The sequence below is a fragment of the Abramis brama genome, assembly GCF_963993115.1.
Source record: "Abramis brama genome assembly, chromosome: 22".
In the NCBI taxonomy this organism is placed as follows: Eukaryota; Metazoa; Chordata; class Actinopteri; order Cypriniformes; family Leuciscidae; genus Abramis; species Abramis brama.
Window position 1 is genome coordinate 17,454,187 of NC_139984.1, and position 19,269 is coordinate 17,473,455.

General features: G+C 37.3%; 2 protein-coding genes across 8 annotated transcripts in view; one reads left to right on the forward strand and one right to left on the reverse strand.

Moving 5' to 3' along the window:
* The window catches only part of kcnab2b (potassium voltage-gated channel subfamily A regulatory beta subunit 2b), a 69,225-nt gene extending 61,598 nt beyond the window's left edge, over positions 1-7,627 (forward strand). For 5 of the 6 annotated variants that reach the window (XM_084100002.1, XM_084100003.1, XM_084100001.1 and 2 more), the window contains 5 exons: positions 154-274; positions 359-453; positions 1,893-2,013; positions 3,742-3,830; positions 4,589-7,627. In XM_084100002.1, the coding sequence (XP_083956128.1) occupies positions 154-274; positions 359-453; positions 1,893-2,013; positions 3,742-3,830; positions 4,589-4,678 (516 nt within the window). In that variant the 3' untranslated portion in view covers positions 4,679-7,627. The remainder of the gene's footprint in view (positions 1-153; positions 275-358; positions 454-1,892; positions 2,014-3,741; positions 3,831-4,588) is intronic. The other variant, XM_084100004.1, reaches the window with a different exon arrangement.
* megf6a (multiple EGF-like-domains 6a) overlaps positions 7,520-19,269 on the reverse strand; it is a 61,147-nt gene continuing 49,397 nt past the window's right edge. For both annotated transcript variants that reach the window (XM_084099997.1, XM_084099998.1), the window contains 20 exons: positions 19,086-19,211; positions 17,569-17,700; positions 17,261-17,389; positions 16,144-16,275; positions 15,940-16,068; positions 15,734-15,862; positions 15,308-15,436; positions 14,795-14,923; positions 14,508-14,636; positions 14,273-14,401; positions 14,073-14,201; positions 13,852-13,983; positions 12,829-12,957; positions 11,794-11,922; positions 11,587-11,715; positions 11,280-11,408; positions 11,053-11,181; positions 9,392-9,520; positions 9,182-9,310; positions 7,520-9,091 (listed from right to left, as the gene is read on the reverse strand). In XM_084099997.1, coding sequence (XP_083956123.1) covers positions 9,042-9,091; positions 9,182-9,310; positions 9,392-9,520; positions 11,053-11,181; positions 11,280-11,408; positions 11,587-11,715; positions 11,794-11,922; positions 12,829-12,957; positions 13,852-13,983; positions 14,073-14,201; positions 14,273-14,401; positions 14,508-14,636; positions 14,795-14,923; positions 15,308-15,436; positions 15,734-15,862; positions 15,940-16,068; positions 16,144-16,275; positions 17,261-17,389; positions 17,569-17,700; positions 19,086-19,211 — 2,507 coding nt within the window. In that variant the 3' untranslated portion in view covers positions 7,520-9,041. The remainder of the gene's footprint in view (positions 9,092-9,181; positions 9,311-9,391; positions 9,521-11,052; positions 11,182-11,279; positions 11,409-11,586; positions 11,716-11,793; positions 11,923-12,828; positions 12,958-13,851; positions 13,984-14,072; positions 14,202-14,272; positions 14,402-14,507; positions 14,637-14,794; positions 14,924-15,307; positions 15,437-15,733; positions 15,863-15,939; positions 16,069-16,143; positions 16,276-17,260; positions 17,390-17,568; positions 17,701-19,085; positions 19,212-19,269) is intronic.

Below are 19,269 nucleotides of genomic sequence, written 5' to 3' on the forward strand. Positions count from 1 at the left end.
GGCTCTCATTAGAGCAAAAGAAGTTTTCTGATCCTTTTTTTTTTTTTTTATAATTGTTTTTTTTATTTTGCTCTTTTATGTTCGGCTAATGGTGTAGGATTTACTTTGAAACAATTTAATTTAATTTGACAATATTGTTGTATGTTTTTTCAGGAGGCGTACTCAGTGGCGAGACAGTTTAACCTGATCCCGCCTGTCTGTGAGCAGGCTGAATATCACATGTTCCAGAGAGAGAAGGTGGAAGTACAGCTGCCTGAACTCTTCCATAAGATAGGTGAGTGTGTTTTTTTCTAGAGAAAAGTCATTTTAATGCATGGTTGCTGGTTCATAGTACTATGTCACAATGGTGTTTGTGCAGGTGTGGGTGCCATGACGTGGTCTCCGCTGGCCTGTGGGATCATCTCAGGGAAGTATGACAGCGGTGTGCCTGTAAATTCCAGAGCCTCTCTCAAGGTATTCCTCGGCTATGAGTTACAACCTCTCGGCACTCCTCTCAGTCTGTCCTGACTGTTGTTGTCGTGGTGGTCGTCATTGGTGACTGTGTGTGCTTTAAATGTGAAGACCTTGCTTGCGTTTTTGTTTCATTTCTATCACTTTATGGGATTGTGAAGTGCTCCAGTTCATCTGCCACACATGCATGTGGATGAATGTATAAACACTTCTGTGTTGTTCTCTTTTCTGTGCTGTGATATGGTGCCTTTCCTTATATATCTATACACATAGCCATTGAGTGTTTTTGATTGTCGAAACATTTGTGATACTATTTACTGTACATTGCATTGTATGGATAAGAATACCTACAGATATGAGTAGACCATAACACATCCTTAACAGAGTCACATGATGTACACTTATATTTATAAGTGTACAGTATTATATACAGTATATTTACTGTATATAGTAAATATACATGATTGCCATGATAATACATGTTTAACATGATTATAAATAAGTGTTGAAGTATTTGAAACGGCAAAATTAATAAAACAAATAATAATCATAACAAAACAGTAAAATCCATATAACAAATCCAGTAACATTCACAAATACAAAAGTAACATGCATATTTTTTCAGACGGTTCAGAACCTATTTGTGCATTAAATTAAATATTTTACAGTTTTGTACTTGTGGATAAGTTTGAAACGTCAAGGATTCTCCCTAAAATTGTAATTCTGCTATTATTTATACTCACCCTCATGTCATTCCAAAACCATAGAGCTTGAAGCTTGGAGCTTTTTTTAGAGGCCATGTTCACTATTTTATGGAAAAAATCTACACTACCTTTCAAAAGTATGGAGTTAGTAAGAGCAAGAATGCATTAAATTGATCAAAAGTACAGTAAAGGCATTTATAATGGTACAAAAATATTTCAAAATGTTCTTTTCAACTTTCTATTCTTTAAAGAATAAGAAAAATCTTCTTTTTTTTTTTTTTTGACGAGAATGAATAAATAATGAACCATCAATGGCACTCTAGAGTAATACATACAGTAGGTGCAAAAACACTATATTTAAATATGGTAAGACTTGCTGCCTGTCAAAAGCACATTAAACAAGTAGCATAAATTATGTAATTACACAGCTTTTAAAACTAATTAATAATTTATGTTTACAATACCATAGCCTTGTCCTATTTCTTGTGTCAGTATTGAGCAAATTGAAGAAGAGTTTGAGAAGTATAATGTTCACCAGCAGGTGATAGTAAAATACCCTCCCACCCCACAATCCCATCAGCACCCTCTCATAAAAACATGTTCCTGTGGCTATGTATGCCGATATTATCCATTCCATCATCACTTCACAAACAAAATGAATATCCACTGGCTATTCCTGTGGCTCTGTGGCCGGTGACGTGCGGCTCTCTGAGCAGGTGTGCTGTCTGTTTGAAACAGGGCTACCAGTGGTTGAAGGACAAGATCCTGAGTGAGGAAGGCCGCCGTCAGCAGGCGAAGCTGAAAGAGTTGCAGGCCATTGCGGAGCGGCTGGGCTGCACGCTGCCCCAGCTGGCCATCGGTAATACTGCCCAGGCCTTGCTGCTCTCTCTCTTTCTGTCTGTCTGTCTGTCTGCCTGCCTGGAGCTCAGGACAGGCTGTCTGTTCCCGTCTGCTGCTTCTGTCCTGTGTCTTGTTGTCTTGGGTAATGTGTTGGACTTGTCTGTTAAATGTGTGTTAACTCAGATCCGCGAAAACGACTAAAAACGCTGTATTCTGCTGCTAGGCCAGTAGGTGGCGATGTCACTTTGTAAAGAAACACTACGTGCCTATTGACTGAACACATAATACACATGTGCATGACGTCACTTTCTTCACAAATTCGCATTTTTGTAGTTTACACAAAAATGATAACCGTATCGTTTTTGAAAACGTGCACTTTGAAACCCAATTTCAAAAGCTTGCGTTTTCAGGCCGCCAAAACGCTGTTGCCGTGTAAATGAACGGCCAATGCGTATAAATAGATTTCTGTTTTTAGTTAAAAACGGTGTTATGTAAACGGCCCCTTACATAATTAGGATTCCTGTTCCTGAACATTACTATGAATCAATAAGATGCTTTACCATTGTCCATTCACTGACCTAAAGCGAGGGGACATGATTGGCTGATCGGCATGGCCCTGTTAGTTACTGCTGGTAACTGTATTATTATTAAGGCAAAAATCATCTTTTTCATTGACATGATCTGGATTTGCTGAACTTTACTTGTTCTGTGGCTACAGGTCTTAAAATATATTCAAAGTTTTGTTTAAAGCACTACATCTTTTTCAATGTGTTAATGTGGATTACCTGTTGGTTGTTTGTATTACATGTTGTTCAGGCTCTTCATGTCTAATTGGTCTGTTTCTGGCCAGAATAATCTATATTATGCACCACACTACAATTCAAAAGTGTGGCTAGGTGAGGTTAACTTAACTCTAAACCGTCCCAAAAGCACAGAGGTCAGTGTTTGTTTGATAGGAACAACAAATGATGTCCAACAGTTGCTGTGTAAAGCACATTAAGCATATAAAACAATCAGCTGATGTCTACTACGGTTAATAGATTAGGCTTTGCCTGTGTAGCTTCAGGTCTTGTTGCTTGTATTTTTTACACTAATCATTTATACTGTACATAACCTTATTTAATAGAGCAGTAAAGGTCAGAGGAACAGCTGGGGTTCAGTAGGTTAGTGCTGACTGGGAACTAGACCAGATATGCATTGCTTGGCACTTGATGTGATCTGTTCTTGTGATGTCATGTGCGATGTTGCTTTCTGTGAATTTTTTTTTTAAACTTTCGAGTTAATATTAAGCTTATTTTACTTCTATAATGTTACTGTGTGAAACAGGACATTCAACATTAAAAAAAATGTTGGGAAGAAATACAATTACACGAGGAATATGCTTTAAATAAGTGAATTTAATAGTTAGTTTTAGCCTAAAATAAGCTTCCCTTCTGTGTGCCACTAAACACACCTGCTTCAGCGGTAACCGGTTAGTTCAAGCCTAATGCCCACACGTTAGCACTGTCAAGTACACCTACTTCTGGCTTTCATCTGTTCAGTGTTCTGACATTATTGATTACATAAAAAGCACACAGGCCTGAATTGCTTTCAACTCTCCTCAGAGAATCCAGTATCTAGATTTAGCTCTGTTACCTGAGGCCAGATTTCTTGTTGAGCTTTCAAATGGCTTTCACATGTACAGATTTGCAGGTCTAGAATCTTGCTGTCGAGTGTTTTGAGTGTCTGTGCTTTGGTCTGTCTCTAGCGTGGTGTCTGAGGAATGAGGGTGTGAGCTGTGTTCTGCTGGGCGCCTCCAGCACTGACCAGCTGATGGAGAACATAGGAGCCATTCAGGTGAGACACTGACAGCAGACAGCAGGATACATACATGAACAGAGCTTTTTATTCTGAGATGAAAGATGCTGCGGTTTTTGCAAACAACAAATGGCACAGGAACGATATGACGCAACAAGCTGTGAAAATGAGCGTTACATAATTTTAAAACACTCTACAGCTTTGAATTTTTTTTATGAGATTTCACTGTTCACTCTAGACATTCTGAAATATTACACTATAACTGAAAGATACAGTAAATGCAAAATCTAATTTATTATATAATTATAAATAATAATTCTCATTACAGGGCATTTAAGAGCTATTTTACCTCAGCGAATATATAAGCAAATTGTAAAAGTATAAATATATTGTGGTAAAAAAAATGGAATAAAAAATTAGCTTGTTTGTTTGGCTAAAACCTTTTTGATTGTAAGTTAATAAGACTATAAAATAATTATTATTTTTGTTTTAATGTGATTGCTAAATAAAATATTGAACAAAATTTTACTATTGTAATATTTTACTGTAAAATAAAAATCACGTATTTGATAAAACTGCCGATTGTTCATACCTACTATATGGTGTAAGTTGTCACTACGGAACCTGTCATTAAACGGCCTATTATAGGCTTTGTAGCCAAGATTGAAACAATTATGAAACCACAAAAAATATAAAGGGTAACAAACATATTGGGCCATTGTTTTGGCCAGTGAGTTTTGTTATTAATAAATTTGTAACATTGGAAAAACACAAACTTTAATCCAACATTCTTTCAGGTTCTTCCAAAATTATCATCATCAATTATACATGAAGTGGACAGTATCTTAGGCAACAAGCCCTACAGTAAAAAGGACTACCGGTCCTAAAAGGAAGGTCAGTGACACTATGTCGACCTGCTTCTTTCTCTGAGCTTTGACTGAATTAAACATTGGCACATGGGACCAGCACCGTCACGGGTCCTGCAAGGAGACACCAACTCGCACTCTACAGAGTCTGCCGACATTAGCCTGAGAGAGGCCAAGATCCGCACGGGCAGAAGGGAAGCATGCTCACTTACTCAATAAGCAGAACGCCGCTCCAACCACCAAGAAACCACTGAGATCAAGCACACTGGCTCGCTTCCTCCTCCCCTTTGTCCCCTTGTAGTAAACACTAAGAAGTGCAGTATTAGGGATCCAGAGTTTGTACTTATTCTAGAAATGCATGAGATTCACTGACCAGTGCTTTTTCCCTACATTTTGGAAAACAAATAAATTTGCATAACCTGAATTTGCATAACCTTGCATAACAGGAAGTAATGAAACTGATGAAGCACTAGCAATTACATGACTGAGCAAACTAAATAAGGCATTTGAAGTAACTCATCTCTAGTTTTATATGGAAACATCACTGAATTGATAGCCAATATGTGATTGTTTACAAGACCTCATTTATACTACAAGCTTTATCATTTCTGGCTGCTTTTTAATTCTAGAAAGGGATAGTCATTATAGAGTTATATATAATACTGTAGGTAAACAAACATTAGCTTTGGGTTGTGAGACTGTCAGAAATATTAATCAAAAACAGGCCTCAACAAATGTGCAATATCTGAAAGTGTTCGTAAACCCATCGTTTTTTCTAGAATACCTAATACAGTGTAGACAGTAGTTGAGTGGTGGACTGTGTGCTCATGTCAGCTTCGTCTTGCTAAAACCAAAGAAATGTCTGTTTCCTCCAAACACCTGCGTTTGATCATGTGACTGTTTTAAAATGGTATTATTTGGTACTCATCGTGTCATCTGTACTCAGTGTTTGATGCATTGCCTTAATGATGTGTATTTGAATGTGGAAATCTCTATTCCTGTTTATTTATTTATTTAATTTTAATGGATGCTCAATTATCAGAACCATTTTGAGCGCACTGGATGATTTTATTCTGTCAGTCATGTTGGTGGTTCAATCCCCGGTTCCACATGACCAAGTGTCGAGGTGTCCATGAGCAAGACACCTAACCCCAGCTGCTCCCGACGAGCTGGATGGCGCCTTGCATGGCTGACACCGCCGTCGGTGTATGAATGAGTGAGTGAATGGGTGAATGTGAGGCTATAGGTAAAGCGCTTTGGTGGCCATAGGTCTGTGAAAGCGCTATATAAATGCAGTCCATTTATTCACACAAGACTGTCTAAATTTGAAGGAATTGAGGTGTTTTTGTTGTCATTTAACAGTTTTATGAACATTTTACCTTTTCATGTTTAATGTTGTTTGTTTGTCCTTGTGTGTGTAGAATGGGTCTTACTACGTTTGATTTTGGCCAATGGCGCCCTCTACTGGCCAGGAACACATCACTCCACATTATAAGTAAAATTACATTATTCCACTAAAAATAATAATAATAATAATAAAATCATTAGCTTACAATAAAGTGTAATTTATTTCACATATGTTCTCCATGAAACATTATTTTATGAAACATTTTAAATTACTCAGACATTTTAAAATTGATTAGCCAATTAGGACAGTGCTAATTTGCTGTCTGAGAATACTAGATTATATGCCTTATTCAGTACTAATGCTAAATATTCAGTGTTGCAACCATTTATTTAGCATGTTTCATCTGTACCAACAGAATTAGGCTATCTAGTGTATGCGTTATGGCATTTTAAAACCATTAGTGGTAAATCGTGAGCATTACTGAAGGTGACAGAGGCGTTATAGAATAGCCTAACTTATGTTATTGTAATTATTAACTTGTAATAATATAAATGAATTTATATCATATCAAGGCAGTTCAAATTATTCTGACTCATTCCAATATGAATGGACATTTTACTAAATTTAGCCTATGTATCGTCATCTTCAAAGAGTCTCAATATTGGCTGCATGTACATTAATGAATTGTAATAATGGCCTATATTTTAGTGTAGAACAATGATTATGCTTGGCTGAGTATGAAAGTGTTGACCTGTAGTTGGAATGTAATGCAACTTATAAGGGTTTTGATTGTTGATTGAGCCACATTAGTCGTAGGTGCGGAAATGCTGAGTTGAACATGCTTTACTATTACTATCCGAGAGGCTTTTTGAAGTAGCAAACCAAAGAAGATCAGGCTTTGATAGAAGTGGGAGCATTGCTTCAGTTGCCATTAGCTGAGGCTCATTGTAAATGTCCTTATATTTGTATGTTGAGTAAGGCTGCATCTATCATGAAATGTTAGAGGTACTTTTCGGTTCAAAGTATGTTTTGATATGTTTGCACTCGCTCAGGAAGTCATAACTGTTGTTGTCAGTAATTAGATGGTAAAAATCGCACCACATGTACCAGTTTCGTCATGTGGAGGATAAACGTCCCTGAATGAGAAATTGTTGCTGTACACAAATATAACAGCCTAATATTTAAGTTTTTTTTCCTGCAAGGGTATTGTTGTAGAAAGAGCCCCAGCTGAATACTTTGCTGTAAAATTATTTGAAAAAATAGTCAATAGGAGTAACTATGTACAGAAACTGTAACTGTATGTACAGGAAATCTGAAATGTTTTAAAGCTTATTTGATATGAATAGGCGGTTTTTGGTATAACCTTGTATTCTGAGAATTATTAACTGTAATATGACCATTACTGTTAAAGAAATGCATTAAGTTATGGTGATCTCTGTAGATACATAATGGAATGGTTTGATAACATGTATATAATCTAATTCTATATGCTATACTGATTTTAATGACCATAATCACATTTGCCTTCATTTATTTTTTCATTGGCAATTATTGCTTGACATTGTGCTTGAAGAAAAACATGTACAGCTTCAAACGATGAAAATAAATAATTCTGAAAATTATTTAATTTAGTCTTTGCAATTTTTGTCTAAATGTGTGTTATTTATGATATCACTTTTTCTTTTTTTTATGGGAAACAAATAGCAATTTGTTCTGAAAAACAGTAAAAAAACATAAAGAACAGTACCAGTTCAATGCATGCCTTTTGCAAGTCTAAAGAACTATAGTTCAGTGATGTGCAAATTGCAAAATAATGCCAATATTCTTATGATTTTTTTGTCAATTTAACACTTAAAGTCCACCAAGCACAACATAACAAAATATGTTTAATCCCGAATAATAATATAAAAAAGTGTAAGCTTCCAGAAACTCAACCATTACAAAACAAAGAAAAAGCATTGAACATGGCCAAAAACAGAAGAATTTAAGTGCTATCTTTGGCCCTGACTTAGCTGCAGAAATATTGAAATATACATTTCCTTTGAGTTCATATAGTCTGAAGTAAAAATTCAATTCACACATCACAAATGCACATGGTGTAGTTAGATATTATACTATACAAAAATAAATCTTGCAAAAAACCTACAAGGATGAAACGGGAATCGTATAAGGATAAGGTTTACAGTACAGTTTTCTTTCAAATACAATTGTAAAGAAGCATTTGCATAAAAAAACAAACTTACATTCATAAAGTATATGTACACAGGTAAAAAAAAAATGACTCCAGTTTCATATTTTTATGATTTGCAAAAGTTCAAAGTTTTGAATATAGACAGTCAACACCCAAATATTATATACCATGGTAATATATTTAACTCAATTTTTGTGCAAAATTCTACCTAAATTCTTAAAGTTATTACTTGAAAATGTTTATTATGAATGATGTAAGATACCATTAACATGCGTTTTACTCAAAGTATCTTAAAATAATTGCAAAAATTTTCATTCAAGACAAAATCTGGAGATAAATGGATATCAAACCATGTAATGAGGGTAAATAAGTGGTTCCTTAAAGGCCTTTGTTTGGGATCACAGTGGTGTTAGAGTGACACTGGGATTCAGTTTCAGGTGAACCGAAGGCCTTGATTTGGTGCTTTTCTTGATTACAGTTAAACTAACTAAAGTCTTCTTAGAAGCTCGATCTCCCTGAGCAGAACTGATGCTGAAAAAACTCTTCAAAAAATGTTTCAAAGTTGAATTTGTCCTCATCCAGATGGAGCTTCAATATAACAAGTCATGTTGGACTTGATGTCCACTTTTCCATGAGAAAGTTTAACATTTATTAACTAACTATTGGAAGTCTCTGTCTCAACTGGCACAAGAGTTTGTCCTTGTCAGAGTCATCTGATCGTTTGGTGGACTTTTGCGTTCAAAGATCTTAAAAAAAAAAAAAAATGCTACAAGGCTAAAATTCAAGGCAGGTCAGTTTACAGTCATTGACACTGTCCGTGAGAAAAAAACGTGAGACTGCTATACTCACGAGTCCTTCCTTTTGTTGCTGCTAGTACTCTGACTGGATGTGAGCCCTGTTATTAACACATATGATACAGGAAAGTTATTCCCCGAAATCACTGTTAAATGCGAAGGTTATTGTGAATGACCAATAGTGAAATTACCCTCTTGACAGCTCGGTCCGACCCATCTGTTCATACAGGTGCAGCGCCCATTGCGTGGATTGCACTGGCCTCCGTTGTGACATTCACATCTCTCTGAGCAGTCAGGCCCAAATCGATTTACCCCACAGTCTGATGTCAATTCAGAAATAAAGATTTGACTGAATGACTGACAAAAAAGTAAAATTCCAAGAAATTTGGTGGAAGGCTCACCTATATCACAGCGAGATCCCATTTTCCCAGGTGGACACAGACACCTGCCACTGACAGGGTCACATGGTGTGTCTCCGTCACAGTCACATTTGTGGACACAATTACGCCCAAATTTTCCAGGCTCACACTCTGAAACATACACATACAGTATGCAATAATGGTAATCCTTTACAATAAGGTTTCATTTCTTAACATTAGGTAACTATATTAGGGTAAGTTTACGAGACAACGATGTACTAAAAATGGGAAAAAATTTCCTTAACGTTGTTGTATGTACGTGAAAAACACGGTCAAAACAATCCCCGTTCACAAGGATCCAAGAAAACGACTAAAAACGCTGTATTATGCATGACGGGCCAGTAGGTGGCGATGTCACTTTCACTACATGCCTATAGACTGAACACGTAATACACATGCGGATGACGTCACGGATTCTTTTCACGAATTCACGTTTTTGTAGTTAACAAGGAGATAACGGTTTAAAAACTTGCACTTTTAACCAACACTGTAAAAAATTATATGATGAATAAGTAATGAACATCGAAGTTGATTGTACTTAAAAATTCAAGGCAGCAACTTTTCTTTTACAGTGAAAAGTTAACATTTTTAGACCCCCAAAACAACACTGTCGTGTAAATGAATGGCCAAAATGCATAAAAGGTTTTCTGTTTTTAGTTGAAAATGGTGTCGTGTAAACGGCCCCTTAGTCAACATGAACTATCAATAAAAATACTTATACAGAATTTATTAATAGTTAATGTTAATTCTAATAAACTTTTAAGATCAATCTGTTAACATTAGTTAATGGTCCTGGTATACTCTACATCAGTGGTTCCCAAACCTGTCCTGAAGGACCCCCAACACTGCACGTTTTCTTTGTCTCCCTAATCAAACACACCTGATTCAACTCATCAGCTCATTATCACATGGGTTAATGAGCTGATGAGTTGAATCAGGTGTGTTTGATTAGGGAGACAAAGAAAATGTGCAGTGTTGGAGGTCCTTCAGGACAGGTTTGGGAACCACTGCTCTACATTATAGGGACAAAATGTCCCCACAAAGTTGGCAATATCCGAAATCCTTGTCCTTAAGTGGACATTTTGATGTTGTTGGGTTTTTTTTGTTTTTTTTTGGAAATGTAAAAATGCAGAAAGTTATGTCAATGGAAAGTCCCTATAAAACATGGAAACCCAACATGTTTGTGTTGACATGTATATATATATATATATATATATATATATATATATATATACACACACACATAACAAGTATCAGAATTGAAATACTTTTGTTTTTTTAACATTCTCTTCCTCAAAGAATCCCCCCCAAAAAAATACCTTCTCACAGTTTCCTCAAAAATATAAATAAATGCAGTAAATCATCATATTTGAATGATTTCTGAAGTATCATGTGACTGGAGTAAAAATGCTAAAAATTCAGCTTTGCCTTCACAGGAATAAATTCCATTTTAAAATATATTCAAATAGAAAGTGGCTATTTTAAATTTTAATAATATTTCACAATATAAATGTTATTACTGTATTTTGTCAAAAAAAAAGAGAATAAGAGACTAAGAGTAAGAGAAATGTGGCTAAATGAAAAAATATAAGACTGACCCCAAACTTATATACATGTAACATTATAGAAGAGCTCCTCTGTACCTCTATCACAGCGGAGTCCTTGGTAACCTGGAGGACAGAGGCAGCGGCCCGTTCCAGGGTCACACGGTGCATTGGCACGGCAGTCACACAGAAGCTGGCAGCGATGACCATGGAAACCAACAGGGCATGCTTTTGATTAAAAGAAAATAAAAATTAAGAATCATCACAAAACTGACTAAAATAGTCAGGATACAAAATTCTTTGAAAAAGATCCTGTGTTTTCTCACCATGTTCACAGAGATGCCCATAGTATCCGGGAGGACAGTGACACTCGCCCGTCACTCTGTCACAAGTGCCGTTATTTTGACAGTCACACATTTCCCTGCAGTCAGCACCATATCTCCCTCTGGGACACTCTGATCAACACAACAACACATTTGAATTTTACATTTTGGCTGAAAATAATTCTCAGCTTATCGGTATTGGCTTGAATTTTTATATTGGTGCGTCACAGGTTTAAAATATTGATAAAAGGTGCGTTAGCAGAATTTAAATTTTCATGTTTGGGTAACCTGTGCAAAAATCTGTGCTGACCTATATCACAGCTGTCTCCTGTCCAGCCCAGCCCACAGGTGCAGTTTCCTGTAACGGCGTCACACACTCCTCCATTACTGCAGTTACAGCGCTGAGCACAGTCTTCCCCAAACCAGCCCTTAGCACAGCCTGAGACACAATTACATCAGCTTATTTCACACAAACTCAATCCCTCCACCCTCAGTTTTAGCAGAAATACTGTCAGACCTTTCCCACAGTCTTCCCCTCGCTGGCCAGCTTTGCACACACATCTGCCTGTGACCGGATCGCTCCGGGCCCCTTCACCACACAAAGCTACTCGTACACAGTCTTGCCCGTAACGGCCTAACGGACAGGCTTTAGAGAGAGAACAGTCTGTTAGTGATTACACTCACCTTTCTTAAACCTATGGGCCTCTTAGGTCAGAAGTGACTGAAAAAAAAAAAAAATTTTTAAATTTTTGGAATGGGATGACACTTGGTGACTTTTGTCGCATTAGCTATGTAAACACACAAACAAAAAAAAAAAAACAAAAAACATGGAAATGATTTGGATACGTTAAAGGATAAAAAAAATAAAATTAAAAAAATCACTTGGCTCATTCGCGGTTTAAAATGACCGATATACGAAATGAATGGGAAATATGAAATAATACGAAAACTCAGAGAATCTTTTGGTGGTACAAACTACAAATCAGCCACTGTGCAGAAAAAAGTGCACAGCAATTAAGAATTATTGCTATCCATTCCTTATTTTGTTAGATTTTTAATTATCAAATACTAATCTGACAAAATATATCTAAATCTTGACAAAAGTATGAAATTTAGAATGTCTAAATATATATCTAAATGCAAAACCTCATAAAATTATGAAATTCTGTCTAAAAAGTTTTTTATTTTTTAACGCCTCCAGATGGCACTATTAAAAATTAAAAAAAAGATTTTAAAGGCCTTCACTCTATTTTATTGTGAAATATTGCATTTATTGAAAAATAATAAAAAATATTCTAATGGAAAAATAGCTCATAAAAACTTTTATAAATATTGCATAGTATCATAAAATCACCTCAAAATTCAAAATAATAATCAAAAAATATTATTGAACAAAAATATATTGCATTGATTTTCATTGAAAAAAAATTACATTTCAAGGCTTTGGTCACTTTTGACCGAGAAGGAGGAGAGTGTGACACCTAAACCAAGAGGTCCAGAGGGTTAAATCTTGAAATGAACAATAAATGAAAATTGTAAAAGTGTGACTAACTGATATTGCAGTTTGGTCCAATGTATCCTGCTGGACAGGTGCAGGTGCCCGTGCTGGTCTTGCACACTCCGTTGTTCAGACACTGGCACTCCTTTTCGCAGTTGGGACCATAACGTCCCGCCTCACACTCTAAAATGAGGCATCAATGGTACAATGACGATTATAACCTTTAACAATTCACAGAATGTGTTTCTTCAACAATGGGCATTTTAGCCACTAACGTAAATTTAATTTAAACATTTTTGTAATAAAATGACAATAAAAGATTGATTGGAAATTACACACTGTAAAAATATTCTGCACACATCACGTCTTATATTCAAACTCAAGCATGTTCCAATAATGTTCTCCATGTTAAACAAGTACACTAACTTAATACACTTGATAAAAGTTCCTATAAAGTGTCAGTTGTAATGTGACAATTGTAAATTGTGTAAAAATTAATAATGATTACTACAGTCTTTGTTTAGATTTAGATTATTTTATAAATGTAATTAATATTTTTTATGTTTGATTTTTAGGATGAAAGTCTGGGACAAATCTATATATTTAAAGCATTTGAAAAGTAGCACAAATAAATAAATGCATGTAAAAAGGTTTTTAATATGACAAAAAAAAAATGTTAAGTTGAAATCTGTTAGTTTTAATACAAATCAACACTTGTGATATAATAATGCCTGTATACAATTACATAAAAGCATATTTGGCCTATCTGGTGTATTCATAAATTAATTATTTTTTTCCCATACTGCCCTATTGTCACATGTTGAATCCTTTCTGTTCGTCTCAAACCTTTCAAAGGCCAATTCACACCGCACCGACAGACGGCAGCAGACACTTTGACAGGTTTTATCGGATCAGTGTGTTATCCCTGTCGGAGCTTGTTTTCTCCGACTGAACATGCTGAATCGGAATTAGAATGTCTGTGAAGTGACGTGCTGTAATCTGACTGTCACCGCTGGTCTGTCGGTACAGTGTGAATTGGCCATAAGATGAAAGAAGGTGTCATCATGAAGGGCACACCTGTATCACACGTGGTGCCATGGTATCCTGGAGCACAGTAACACACACCGGTGACGGGGTGACAGAGCTGATTCACCTCAGAGCACTGGCACACCTGGTTACAGTTCAGTCCAAATGTGCCTGACTGACACACTGACACACACCAGCAAGATCAGTGTTTCACTCGTGCTGTCAAAGATATTTCACTGTAAATGTGATGAGATCTATAGATAATCACTCACTTCGCTCACAGCCGTTACCAGTGAAACCAGGTGGGCAGCCACACTCCCCGGTCACATGGTTACAGGAAGTGGCGCGAGGACAGTGGCATCGCTGAGCACATCGCTTCCCATATGAACCGGGTAAACAAACTGAAAGAGCACAAATGAGTTACAGTGGGTCTGTCAGCAGGGGGCAATTGACAGACATTGGGGGAAATTACTTTTCTCGCAGTGTGAGCCTCTCCAGCCTGCCGGACACATGCAGGTGCCAGTGATGTGATGACATGGGGCGTTATGATCACACCTGCAATGCTCCTTACAGCCTGGCCCATATAAACCTTGAGTACATGCTGATCAGAACACACAGAATGGGAATAAATGTACATGTCATCTTCCTTATGGTCATTTTTTTATGTTTATAACATTATGATAAGATCACCGTATGATGTTTTTTACCCGTCTCACAGCGTGTGCCCATCCAGCCTGCTGGACAGGAACACTTGCCACTCTGTCGGTCACACACGCCACCATTCTCACACTCGCATCTGTGTTGACACTTCATGCCAAAATGTCCCAGAGCACATTCTGAAAACACAAAACAATAATAGGACGTTTGGCGGAGAAAAAAAAACATTGTCACCTTAACATCTTAAAAAATCAAACTAACTTCTGCCAAACGGTTTAATGCACACTGTTATTTGAATTACTTTAAATGCTACAGTAAACGGTTTGGTGTGTTTTACCCAGTTCACAGGCCACTCCAGTCCATCCACTAAGACATGTGCAGTGCCCACTGATCCGGTCACATGACCCTCCATTCTGGCACAGGCAGTGCTGGTGACAGCCCACACCATAGCAGCCAGCTGGACACTCTGGGAACACACACACACACACACAAATCTTACCTACAATTTGTATAATAAAGACAAAGATCTTATGAACATTCAGATGAGCATGATTCTGGCATGAGAGATAAACATATTTTACATAAACCCAAATATAAAAATCACAACTGTAGAGTGAAAACAATAGAAAATTAGATATCACATTTTACTGTCAAGGGTCTCTGGAGAACCCAAACATCCTAAATGTACACCTTACAAGAACAGCGCATAAATAGCTGATGTTAACGTGGGAAGATTGATGCGTTGGACCCATCGATGCCACCCGTTGATGCGTCGGTGAGTGGGGTGACTAAGCAATATAGTTATGTTTTTTGTGGGGGTTTGTGAAGACAGTTACATTAAAAACATCACCTTGTTCACAGCTGTTCCCTGTCCATCCTGCTCCACACTCACATCGCCCATCAGCAGGGTCACAGGTGGCATTATTGTGGCAGTTACAGGTTTGATTGCAGCCAGGGCCATAGGTGCCAGCTTCGCATGCTACAGCAAGACATATATAATCAATAAAACTATGTTTTGTTTTGTTTTTTGAAACAACAAAAGGTACTGCAATACATCCTGAAATACAATGCCACTAGGATTCCACATCAAAGGCATATCAGGACAAGGCCTTGCCGGCATGCAAAGTGTTCCGATCCACTGACACACAAATTCAAAGCATCTGTTTTATTGCTCTACTTGTCTTTCACCTTACACGAAAGAGAGAGGGAATGCTTTGAACATGCTCCTTGTTACCATTCATTGTCATGGGATGTTGACTGCAGTAAAATGACTCACTGGTGTTGCAGAGGGGCCCGACCCAGCCGGAGGGACACTGGCAGTCTCCAGTCACGGGGCGACAACGGCCACCGTTCAAGCACTGGCACTTCTGCTGGCACTCGAAACCGTGAAAGCCCTCAGGACATGCTGTTGAAGATACATTTAAACAGGTTAAATGGACTAGATTTAAACATATGTAGCACATAACCAGAAATTTTTCCTACGTTTTTCACAGTACGTTCCAGTCCAGCCTGGTAAACAAGTACAGGCACCGCTCACATGCTCGCACGCTGCTTCATTCTCACACTGGCATCTGTGGCGGCAGCCCTGGCCGAAGAAACCATGGGGACACTCTAGAAAACACAACAAAAACATCAGAAAATGCTAGATTTATGTTCCCTGAAGGACATACCAATGGTTGCTCATACTTTGATCACAGCGTGGTCCCGTGTAGCCAGCATCACAATGGCACTGCCCAGTCACAGGGTCACAGCTGCCCACGCTGCTCCTGCAGTCACACGGGTTGGCACAGTTCGGCCCCCAGCGTCCCGGCTCACAAGCTGCCACAGAATATACATGCCCCATTACATCAAATAATTAATTCCCACTATGTCACTATGAGATGATCACATTACGAGTTTGAGAAAAGTAAAGAGACCAGATTTATTAAAGCAGTTAACTCGTTTACTTTAGGGTTTCCTGGCAGGCGTTTTTTTTGCAACAAACTGCATGGATCCACTGAGGGCAAGAATCATTTATGCGAAGAAACCTGATGCAGGTATTTGTAATGGATTGGATGGAGTGTATAGTGAGAAAGTAAATAGGGCACAAGCTGGCTTTTCACTTCCAGTTCTTAACATTGAATATATTATTTGAAAATAAATATCAAATTATCTTTTACAATGTGTATTTAATTCCTGCAGACAAAAATGCTGATAAAAATTATTAAATGTTGATTTTTAGTTTTTTTTGGCAATGATGGGGCAGTGAAGAGTTGCAATATCATATTCTATTTGAGCTTCATCTACGTATAAGTATGTGGCCGTCCGACTGGATATGATGTAATTCCTATTAAAATACAGGCTGAATTATAGGTAATGAGGCCTTAAATAAGGAAGCTAATGCATGTGAGAAATTCTGGAGATGGAACACACATCATGGAGCTTCATTTTGCGTAAACTCAAGATGTTTACATAAAAGATACATAGATATACATAACAGACCCAGTAATGGGTACAAAAGTCTATTCCAAACACAATAAATCCTGAACAAGGAGTTGGGTGTGGTAGCATCTGTGGCAATGCATGAAGGACTGGATTTTGTTATTTTATGGGGCATGAAGAGGCAAGACTGGGCAGCTGCAATAATGTGACCAGGAAAGGTCAGCTGGTCCTGTAGGACAGCTCAGTCTTATGTTGAAGAGAAGCTGTCTGACATCCATTTGACATTATCACTGAAGTGCTGTCTCATATTTAGTATGGTCTCATTTACTGTAAGTTCTAGCCACGGAACTAAATCTAATCTGTGACTTAAGTGTGACCTTACCTTTTGCGCAGTTGGGCCCTGTCCAGCCATCTTTACAAACACAGAGACCCGTCACGTGTTGGCAATGCCCACTGTTTTCACAGGAACAGCGCAACTGGCAGCTGAGGCCAAAGTATCCAACTGGGCAGACTGATTAAAATAAAAAAAAAGCAAAAATAAAAAACACCATGTGAATTATATCAACAGATAAAATCTGTTTTTCGATCTTGCATTTGAAAAACAGAAATACAAATGTAATTACAAACTCATGACATATGTCTGGTTTGATGATGAATTAAGATTATTTAAATGAAAGATTAAAATGTTACCATTCTGACAGAGATTTCCCATGTATCCCGGCAGACAAATGCAGGTGCCGTTTTGCCGATCACACACTCCACCATTATAACAGGAAGGACACAACTCTGCACATCCCAGTCCCCAACGGCCCTCTTCACACTCTTAACATAGTTATAGAATAAAGTTAATAATTTACCGCATGTTGTTCCAAATCTGTATGCATTTCTTTCTTGTGCAGAACACAAAAGAAGTTATTTTGAAGAACTCAAACTAAACAACACTGGACTTTCATTGTAAAAACATACATTTCTCCAAATATCTTCTTTTATGTTCCACAGAAGAAAGAAAGTCATTCAGTTGAGGAAATTACATGAGGAATGAATAAATTATAGCAGAATTTTTCTTTTTGGGAAAACTATCATTCTATTTTTACCACATGAGAAAAATCATGCTTTGGTAAATCATAATTATGACCTAATTATGTGATTGAAAAGTGGAAATTCTGACATGTTAGTCAAAATTGAGATAAAAATTCATTATGACACGAAAAGCCGCATTTATGGCACAATTAACTTTTTTATAATGTCCTGTTAATTTGTCCTATGTCCATAATTTCAACTTTTTGTCAATTTCAAAATGATGTCATAATTACGACTTAGTATGTCATAATTTCAACTTTTGTATCTCATAATTATGAAGGTTTATCTCATAAATTTACCAAAGCATGATTTCTTTTTTCTTATGCGGCTAAAATGGGCTTCCTACTACATATTATTCAAAATGTAAAATAACATAGCATGATGTCAATACATGAACAGATATAACCAAATAATCAAAAATAAGGGGTAAAAGCTGTTCATCTTATTCATACTTACAGGCATGTCAACATGGGAGTCCTGACAGCATCACAGCACACCTCACATTTAACCTCTCACACACACACACACACACACACACACACACACACACACACACACACACACACACACACACACACACACACACACACTCAGCTGGAAGCCACTAACTGTTCATTAACAGCTAATAGTTGTCTCTGGCTTGTTAACTAGCTCTTCACTCTTCTCTTTCTGGAATGCATCTCATGATGTCCTTGTGTATCTGAGAGAGACCTCCTCTAATGGATTGGCCCGTAAGGAGGGATATATTATCAGAGTTATGTCTGTGATCTTTGGCTTAGCAAATTATGGCTAATAATAGACCTCCAAAAACACAGCAATTTCTCCCCTCTAAACTACCTCATCCACTCCAGAACAGAATGAAAAGTCATTAATGGCATAAAAATTTAAATCTCTCTTAGACGTGTAGAGCGAGGAGAGAAGCTGAGGTCTGCTTGTTTAATACGGTTCAGATAAAGCACCATGTAAAATGATGATTCCAGATAAATTTGGGATAAGTGAATATGATGGTTCACTAGCAAACTCGCTCTAAACTATTTGATAGTATTAAATGACTCTCTGTCTTTGGTTTCTCTTTTCTTTTTCTTTTTTTAACTTTTTTTCTTGATCTCCAGTGCTGTTTTTCTTACCTTCCTCGCAGTGTTCCCCTGTCTGCCCAGTGGGACAGTGACATTGCCCGGTCACTGAGTCACATGGAGCTCCATTACAGGCACAAAACTGTGAGCATCCAACTCCAAACTGTCTCACAGGGCACACTGTAAAATATAGTACATCGGTTTTTACAGATGAAACAGTGTAAATGACTCTTAATAC